At 43.8% G+C, this 9,949-nt stretch overlaps 1 protein-coding gene across 4 annotated transcripts in view; it reads left to right on the plus strand.

The window, feature by feature from the left end:
* Positions 1-9,949, plus strand: part of PRKN (parkin RBR E3 ubiquitin protein ligase) — a 1,400,491-nt gene that overhangs the window by 456,614 nt on the left and 933,928 nt on the right. For all 4 annotated transcript variants that reach the window (XM_074397175.1, XM_003933783.4, XM_074397176.1 and 1 more), the window contains one exon: positions 5,891-6,131. In XM_074397175.1, coding sequence (XP_074253276.1) covers positions 5,891-6,131 — 241 coding nt within the window. The remainder of the gene's footprint in view (positions 1-5,890; positions 6,132-9,949) is intronic.

Here is a 9,949-nt window from a genome sequence, read left to right on the forward strand (position 1 = left end):
AGTCACTGTATCTGGGGACTCATGCCTTCCCTGGCCTTTTGGCTTGTGGGGTACTGTTTTACTTGTACAGATGGAGCCATGGCCAGTAGTTCTACGGTTATGGGGGATGGTGTTTTGCCTGTCCTAGGGGGTTTGATTCCACCCAAAATGGGGAAATGGGGCCTGCAATTCCAACAGAAGGGATTTGTTTTCCGAGGCCATGGTTGGAGAGCTTAGAACCAGGAGATACTCCTCCAACAAGGGGGTTGTTAGTAAGAGGTGGGGTGGTTGATTAGTCCTGGTTCTCTCAGGTTAGGTGTGTTCCTTGAGTGGAGAAAGAGATGGAGGCTTGCAGTTTATGGAGTAGATCTCCTCCCATCAGGGGATGTGGGCACTTCAGGACTATCAGAAAGGAATGAGTTACTTTTTTTTTAGCCTAAGTTTACTTCTTGGGTTTGCGTGACTGGGTGTCTGCAAATAGTTCCTGTGTGTCCTTGAACTGCCACTTTTGTATTGGTGACCTGACCTGAAGGTGTTTTTAATACTGAGTGTTCTGCTCCAGTATCAATTAAAAATTTTACAGGGTGATCTCCTACTGTGGCAGTGACCATTGGCTCCTGGGGGCCAAGCGAAAATGAGCCCCGGCCCCGTCAATCTTCTAGCTCCTCTGTGGCCAGGAGTTTCTTTTTATTCTTGGTTTCTCATCTTTGGGGACGTTCATTTTTCCAGTACCCTGTTTGTTTACAGTAGGCACACTGATCTCGCTGTAGCAGGATTTGGGCCCCCAACTGACGATGGCCCTTGTCTTTCTTGTTGATTTGTTGGAAAGGGGGTCTCCCCCGTGTCTCCTGGAGAGCAGCCACCAAAATCTTTGCCTGTCTCTTGGAAACTTTGTCAGCAGCATTTTCTCTATCATCAGACACCTTCTGGGCTACTTCTAAAAGTTGAGTGATGTTCATGCCACTAAATCCTTCTAATTTTTGTAATTTCTTCTGGATGTTTGGAGCTGCCTGAGCCACAAAACCCAAAGCGCGGCTATTTTTAGGAACAGCCAAATCAAATGAGGTGTAAATACGATAGGCCTTCTGGAGACGTTCCAAGAACACCCCAGGAGACTCAGCAGCTCCCCGGATCACTTCCATGGTTTTGGATAAATTCATGGGTTTCCTTGCAGCTACCTTAATGCCCATGAGTAGACTGCAGTGAAAGTTGTCCAAAGCATGCCTCCCCACCGAGGCATTGGGTTCCCAGTTTGGTCTGCTGGTAGGGAAGACTTCCTCCAACCTGTCTCTGGCCTCCTCTCCAGGCTGACCAGTGGAGGACAGGAAATGCTTTCATGCTTCTCTGCAAACATGGTCCCTCTCCTCCGCAGTAAAAAGGGTGAGAAGGATTTGCTGACAGTTGTCCCAGGAAGGACAATGAGTCTGAAGTATGGATTCCACCAGAGAGGTCAGAGCCTGGGTTTTTTCAGAAAACAGTGGGTTCTGAGCTTTCCAATTATACAAGTCAGAGGTGGTAAATGGGACATAAACCAAAAATGGGGTTGATCGCTCACCACCAGCCGGAGGTGGTGCCTCCCTTAGGGGAATGGGGGTAGCTTACTCTCCATGTCATGGCAGGAGTCTGGAATCCACAGGCGATGAAGCAGCAGGGGGAACAGAAGTAATAGTAGGCGACCCTGTCGGGGCCGGCGGGTTGTAAGGTGGGGAAAGGAGAGGAAAAACTTCGTCCTCCTCAGATGGAGACAGAACTGGAGGGGCTGAAGCTGAAGAGGGGGGAGACCACGTGGTGCAGTTAAGGAGTATTTTAGAAGCAGGATCTTGAGCCGCGCAGGATCGGAGCCATGGCGATGGGTTAAGAACCAAGGGTAGCCCCTGATCAATATACAGGAACTGGTCGGGGTGGCCTGGATTTTCTGTAACTACCCTCCAAACAGCCCGATGACGTCAGGGTCCAGTGACCCTGTGTCCGGCCACTCCACATTAAACCTTGGCCATTCCAGTTTACATAGGGTGCGGAGTCTGCCGTTGGAGAGGCGAACTCTATGATCACCCGTGAAATCCAGGGAAAAGTTTTTAAACACACATTGTAAAGGAGTAGGTGGCTGAGGATGGGAACGGGAGGGTGCATTTCCCATCTTGGCTTACAAGAGAAAATTATACCCAACACGGGCAGAAATATTCTCAGCCAGGAGGGGATGGTTGAGAGAACTGACAAGCCAGAAGGATTACAACCAAAAAGAGAAGAAAGAGTCGGGGCTAAGGCTGTTTGCCACGTGGAAGATTCAGATGAAATACCGAACCGGTGCCTGTCTTCTTCTGCGTCTGTAACCCAGGTACCTCTGTTGTCTCCACTCATCGAAAGCGACAAGTTTAAATTTGGCCCTCTCAGTGAGGGGAGAGAGGAGATCCATAAGGGCCAGGTCTCTGTACCTGCCTAGAACAAGGATTGCAGTGGTACGGGCCAGGGGACAGGGTCTGGGGGGGTATTTGGTATTAGATTCCGGGTCCACTGGGAACCAGAGTTTATTGGGAAGGGCGTGGAAGGAGTTTAGAAGAGCGAACGTTCACCTTACGTATGAGTCAGCAGGCCTGAGACGGCTGGGAAAGTGTTTGGGTGGCAGACCAGGTGTGCCAGCAAGTCGGCAGGGTGGCTGTCTTGGATCCACCACCTGTTCACAGTGGGGGACAGCCAGACGTTTGGCCAGGGACGGTGACAGTCCACTTGCTGGCAGTCTCTATGGTGCCAGAACTTCCAGTCAATAAGAGGTGAGGTTCACAATCTAATCCATAACAGCACTCAATGGTTTTGAAACAGTACAGACAATTTTTGGGCCATGATCCTAGACACCAGGCTAGAGCTGCCGTCCCAGGGGGCAGGAGGTCTCTACCGATGGTAGAGAAAAAGGATTTCCCCAGCTGCCTGGGCAGTATCGGCGGCCAGACATATGACACCAAGACAGAGGACACACCGAAATGGGGAAAGGGGTGCCCCATGAGGGTCCACTCAGATGCCCTCCTGGCCGCTTTCCTTGTGGGAATTTAGCTGCCTCTTAGCATCGGCAAGTCAGTATAAACACACGACAAAGATCAGGTTTGAGTGGATACCGATGCTGTCTTAAGCCACATGAGATCACCACGGTACAACAGGTTGGGGCCCTCTCAGACTGCGTTGTTGTTCACCACAGAGCCACATATTGGAGATCCAAGGGCAGGCCCTTGGCCGCCTCATTCAGTCTACACGGGTACACATATACTTACTTAGAGGCTAATACAGTTGTTATTAACCAGGCAAATTTAGTGACCTGTGGTCCTGTCCTCCAGCGTCCTGGATTTTGGACAGGATTAACGAAGGGGTGCCCCCATCAGGGCTTGTCCCTTCCAGAAACAAGAAACCAGAGAGAGCAGAGTCAGATCTGACTTACCTTCCCAGGACCTGAGATAATAGACTCAGAGCCAAATTCTGTGGGTGTGGCAGTGGCCAGTCCATTCCTCTCCGGAGACACTGACTTACGGGCCCCTGGAACGTCTTAGGGGACACCTCCCCTATCATTCACCATTCGTCCGGGTAGGTCCGGAGCTAGCCTGGTCTGTGCCCAGTGGTGATATAAATTCTCCCTGGGGCCTCCAAATGTTATACCCGGGAGCGGTAAGCAGATTATTACAGAAGCAGGAGTAGGCTGGGGGGGCTGGATGCCTAACAACAAAATTCTGTTTAAAGTTGTTTTTCACTCAGAATGTGGGGTAGGCAGTTACACAGCTGCAGGTACAGGATGTATGGGCCAGTGGGCCCTATTTCTCAGAAAATTGGTTACAAAGATGCCAGGCGTCTCAGACTACAAAGTTCTTAGAACAGAATGCCCTGCATAGCTCAGGGTGGGTAAAATGCAGTTAGCAAGATTGTTTAAAATGTATTCACCACAACCAAGCCAATGCTCAAGTGTTCTTTGAGCATTCCTAAAATGAGAATGGCAAGAGGTATTTGAAAGGCATTTATTTATTTATTTAAATTTAAATTTAATTTAACTGTTTTTTTGGTGGAGTCTTACTCTGTTGCCCAGGCTGCAGTGCAGTGGCATGATCTTAGCTCACTGCAACCTCCAGCTCCCAGGTTCAAGCAATTCTCTTGCTTCAGCCTCCTAAATAGCTGAAATTATAGGCACTCACCACCCTGCTAATTTTTTTTTTTTTTTTTTTTTTTTTTGTATCTTTAGTAGAGACAGAGTTTCACCATGTTGCCCAGGCTGGTCACAAATCCCTGGCCTCAAGTGATCTGCCAGACTCAGCCTCCCAGAGTGCCAGGATTATAGGCATGAACCACCATGCCCAGCTGGCATCCATTTATTGAGAGAGTAAGGTCCTTGCTCTGTCTTAAGAGGGTAGCAAGAGATGAGTAACTACTTCTATGTAGTAGATTGCGCGCGTGTGTGTGTGTGTGTGTGTGTGTGTGTGTGTGTGTTCAAGCAATTCTTCTGCCTCAGCTTCATGAGCAGGTGGGACTACAGGTGCACACCATCATGCCCAGCTAATTTTTGTATTTTTGGTAGAGACAGGTTTTTGCCGTGTTACCCAGGCTCTTCTGGAACTCCTGACCTCAGGTGATCCACCCACCTTGGCCTCTCAAAACGCTGGGATTACAAGCCTGAGCCACCGTGGCCAGCCCTATGTAGTAGATAAACTAGAATTCCATTTAGGGTAGCCTACTTCTTATCCTAGCAAATAACCTAACTTTTATTTTTATTCCACAAGATGTTAAAGTCTTCTGTTTCCAGGTGTCAATATATAGATACAAAACCTTTTTGTGTTTGTTTGCTGATATTCGTGGTTAAATTGGCAGAGAGAGGGAATGAACCCTGGGTAGCAGGAGTGTGCTTCCACCTCAATTCTTCTCTGGTATAACAATGTGTGTTCTGGTGCTCATGGAGGGTTGTGTGTGATGTATACTCAAACACATTCATTTCCGAAGCTGTGAAAAAATGCCCTCAAATGGATAAAAACTTACTTTCTGTATTTTTATAAGACAGAAATGAATGCCAGTATTTAAATTAGATAATTATAAGGACAAATCACTTCTGATGTCAATCAGTTTCATTATTTAAGAATACTATTATCGGCCGGGCGCGGTGGCTCAAGCCTGTAATCCCAGCACTTTGGGAGGCCGAGGCGGGTGGATCACGAGGTCGAGAGATCGAGACCAACCTGGTCAACATGGTGAAACCCCGTCTCTACTAAAAATACAAAAAATTAGCTGGGCATGGTGGCTCGTGCCTGTAATCCCAGCTACTTAGGAGGCTGAGGCAGGAGAATTGCCTGAACCCAGGAGGCGGAGGTTGCGGTAAGCCGAGATGGCGCCATTGCACTCCAGCCTGGGTAACAAGAGCGAAACTCTGTCTCAAAAAAAAAAAAATAATAATAATACTATTATTAGCCAGGCGTGGTGGTACACACCTGTAATCCCAGCTACTTGGGAGGCAGAGGCAGGAGAATTGCTTGAACCCAGGATGCAGAGGTTGCAGTGAGCTGAGATCATGCCATTGCACTCCAGCCTGGATGACAGAGTAAGACTCTGTCTCGGCGCGGGGTGTGTGGGGAGGTGCGGAGGGAAAAAAAGATCATTTTCACTGTGCTTGTAGATCCAGTATGGTAATATTTTTTCCTCCTAGGTTACGTGTCCTTTTGAATATGACTTTAGCATTCTGTTTTGTTTCACATATTCCCAGATTTCTGTTTCTAATCCCAGTTCAGTGTTGTTTGTCTACTATGTATAGAATGTAAGCGTTGTGACCAAATGTGCATAAAGCGGTTAGTTTCATGTCACTTTCCTTTTCCTTCTAACACTGAGGATAAGGTAAACTTTGGGTGGCATTTCAGGTTTGCCATTTCTTTTTTTTTTTTTCTTTGCTCTCAAACAGAACTGTGACCTGGATCAGCAGAGCATCGTTCACATTGTGCAGAGACCATGGAGAAAAGGTCAAGAAACGAATGCAACTGGAGGTGACAACCCCAGAAACGCGGCAGGAGGCTTTGAGCAGGAGCCCCAGAGCTTGACTCGGGTGGACCTCAGCAGCTCAGTCCTCCCAGGAGACTCTGTGGGGCTGGCTGTCATTCTGCACACTGAGAGCAGGAATGACGCACCACCAGCTGGAAGTGCAGGTAACTGGAATGCTCTAAGATTATTAAGCTCTTGGTTTGTTTAGTGTAGTACTCTGTGGAGCATGGCCTCATCAGGTGCATATTTAGTTTATGATACATTTTGGATTGGAGTCTCTAATTCACTACAAGGAAATATCACTGTAACTGGAGTACTTTGATATAAACTTTGAGAATGTGTTTATCATAAGTACTATGAAATAGGTTTTCATATTGAGATTAAATATGAGATATATTTCTAATGATGTAGAAAAATTCTAAGAAGTAGAAAGAACTTTAGAGCTAATTTGAGCCATGTGTAGTTTCTAAAGCCACATATTCCAACGGCGATAACATCCTTAGTATGAAAGGACTCCTCCTAAAAAAGAAAAAAGAAAAATAATTAAGAAAAAAAAAAAAAAGAAAGAAAGGATTCCTCCTTCTCTCTGTGCTACCACCCATTTAAAAATGCTTTTCTTTGGCAAAGATGGTTATCATTCAGTTATTTTGAAGCTATTAATATGTTTCCCTTAGTCTTTTATTCTCTAATTTAAGTAGTCAAAGGTGTAATACAATTAATTTTGACTGTGTTTGACAGAAGGCAGAAAATAATCACAATGACTTTACCCAGTAGAAATTGATTTCCTCCCACATACAATAGGTCCTGGCAGTTGTGGGCTTGTGTGGCCTTCACTAGGTCAGAAATTTCTGGGATCTGCAAGATGGAAGCCTAACATAATAAGAAATGTCTCCTACTAGAATTACTAAATAAAATTTAAGGAATTTTTGAAAGTTTAGATGAGCTTGCAAAAAAAGAAAAGAAAAGAAAAGAAAATTTCCCGGGACAAATGAAAATGTAGAAACAACATCTTTAAATACAGGAGTAGATAAGCCCAGAAAGTAAGGCATTACCTGATGCTCTGTGATCTTGAGATGGTCGTGGAAGGGAAACAGGCCCTGTTTCACGTGAGCTGGGGTCTGGTAAGAAAATAATACTTATGCCTGGGGTCTGGTAAGAAAAATGGAGCGATAAAAATAAATGTCAGAAATGGGGGAAGATGAGATCAATCTAAACCCCTGCAATATCTGTGTGATTCAGAATGATATATTAATATATCTATCAAACCCACGCTCGTAACAGTTCTGATGTTTCAACCAGAGTATGTATAAGATCATTCTGACATTGACACCTCCAGAGAAAAACAAACCCTGCTAAAGGATACTCATGCTCCAACATCATAAACTAAACTAGGGAAAATTTCACCTTGAGTGTGTCAGAGACCAGAATATGCCACTCCAAAATATAACTGTAGGAGACCAGAATATGCCACCCCAAAATATGCCACTTTAGCATAAGTATTATTTTGAGCTGAGTATTTTGAGAAACAGTAGACACAGGACAAGCTCTAGAAATAGAGCCGAAGTCACCCTTTTGCAAGGGAAATTTGTATCTACAAAGGAAATCTCCATTTGTAAGCGTGTCTCCCTCTCCTTACTAGGAAGAGTAGGAGAACAGAGTCTCTGGAGACTGATCCTTCAGAAGGCACCAACTTAATAATCTGCCTAACAAACCTTACTCTGTCTTCTCCGCTCCCTTTCTTCCTTTGCCTTTAAAGATGATATTCAAGCCTGAGTTTTAGGCCGCCTCTTTGAGATTTATGCATTTTTCTGGGTGTTTCACATGTACAGTCCTCCCTCCCCATTAATAGGCAATATGTTTCAAATCCCCCAATGCATGCCTGAAACTGAAAAAGGGTACCAAACCCTGTATTTGCTGTGTGTGTTCCTGTACAACTGTATAACACATTGGATTTATTATGTGAGTAGACCTATCTACTTGTTCTTTAATATGATTTTCCAAACTAAAATTTGTACTAAAAATAAGAAAATCACATTCTTTAAAGCAAAGTTAAACTGTTACTTATTATCTCAACATTGAAAGCAGTTTTAGCACAATAATTATATTGTATGCACATTCACATTTTTTATTGTTCCTAGTGTGTCTGTCTGTGCTATCTTATCAATCATATTTATCTGAAAACTTTAGTCTTCTTATTTTGTTTTATCGTAAAATTCTCCTTGGTCTTCTCCAGAATTTTTTTTTTAGGAGAATGAACTTAGAATTACTGACACTTTTAATTGACACAATCTCTAGACCATAATATTTTAGTTAAGAAAATATAGTATTCTCTCTCTGTTTTTTGTTTGGTTTGTTTTTTGTTTTTGCGATTTTTGTTTTTACCTCTTCAGCTATGGTTAGTATATTTGATGTATGGCCCAAGACAATACTTCTTCCCTTGTGGCCCAGGGAAGCCAAAAGATTTGACACGCCTGCTATAATAAATTGTAAAGGTTAAATATAAAAAATGTAAAAATAGACAAATTTTTTAGAAATTTAAAATGAATGACAGCAAACCACCTTGCCATGTGTATACCTATACAACAATCCTGCATGATCTGCACATGTATCCCAGAACCTAAAGTACAATTAGAAAAAAAAGAAAAGAAAAAAAGGAAATTTAAAATAATTGAAATTGCTTTTAAGATGAGCTCTGGTGATATACCATTAATACATTATAATTGTTAGAGAATATGTTTTTATCAACATTTTTTTGACAGTGGTTGAATATAGTACAAAATGAAAATTATTCTGGGATTGCATAGTAACTAACACCTGCCAAACACTAATCAGTCATGGAAGCCTGTTAATGGAATAAAGTGATAAGCTCCAGTCTTAATACTCATTTTATTCAAAACCAAATCTCAAGTACTTGCAAATATGTGTTATACATGCTAACGACTTTAGGCCAGAGGGTGTTTTGCACAGCTTTAAGGAGTGCCTCTTGTGTAAATGTTTCTTGAAAAAAATCCAAAATGTTGGCAGTCATACTAGAGTTGCCAGAAATTTCATCTTTTTTCCAACACATAAATTCTGACTGTAATATCCCTTTCAATAGTAAAGGTGAAAACACAGAAAGTAGTATTGCTCAGTAGTAAGACTTCTGCCAGCCTCACATACTTCAGGTGGGGGAGGGATGGTTGAAGTTGGGGAAAAAATCCCGTAATCTTTTCCAAGAAGTCTGAACGCTAGTATGGCTTTCTATGTACTACTTGCTCCTTCCTCCCTTTTTTGTTTTTTATTTTTTGAGATGGAGTTTTGCTCTTGTTGCCTGGAGTGCAGTGGCTCGATTTCACTCACTGAAACCCCTGACACCTGGGTTCAAGCAATTCTCCTGCCTCAGCCTCACGAGTAGCTGGCATTATAGGTGCGTGTCACCATGCCAGGCTAACTTTTGTTTTTGTTTTGTTTTGTTTTTTGCATGGTTAGATTTGCAAATATTTATTGAGCTCTGAAGTAATAACAATGTCTGATACTGGCATCGCATGGAGACTTTTTTTTTTTTTTTATTGTACTTTAAGTTCTGGCGTACATGTGCACATCTTGCAGGATTGTTACATAGGTACACAAATGCCATGGTGGTTTGCTGTCTCCATTCCCCCGTCACCTACGTCAGGCATTTCTCCCAGTGTTATCCCTCCCCAGCCTCCCTGTTCCCTGCTGTCCCACCCCTAGCTCCCCATCCCCCAACAGACCCCAGTGTGTGATGCTCCCCTCCCTGTGCCCACCTGTTCTCATTGTTCAACACCCGCCTATGAGTGAGAACATGTAGTGTTTGGTTTTCTGTTCTTGTGTCAGTTTGCTGAGAATGATGGTTTCCAGATTCATCCATGTCCTTACAAAGGGCACAAACTCATCATTTTTTATGGCTGCATAGTATTCCATGGTGTATATATGCCACATTTTCCTTGTCCAGTCTATCATTGATGGGCATTTGGGTTGG

This window comes from Saimiri boliviensis, chromosome 4 (genome assembly GCF_048565385.1).
Source record: "Saimiri boliviensis isolate mSaiBol1 chromosome 4, mSaiBol1.pri, whole genome shotgun sequence".
In the NCBI taxonomy this organism is placed as follows: domain Eukaryota; kingdom Metazoa; phylum Chordata; class Mammalia; order Primates; family Cebidae; genus Saimiri; species Saimiri boliviensis.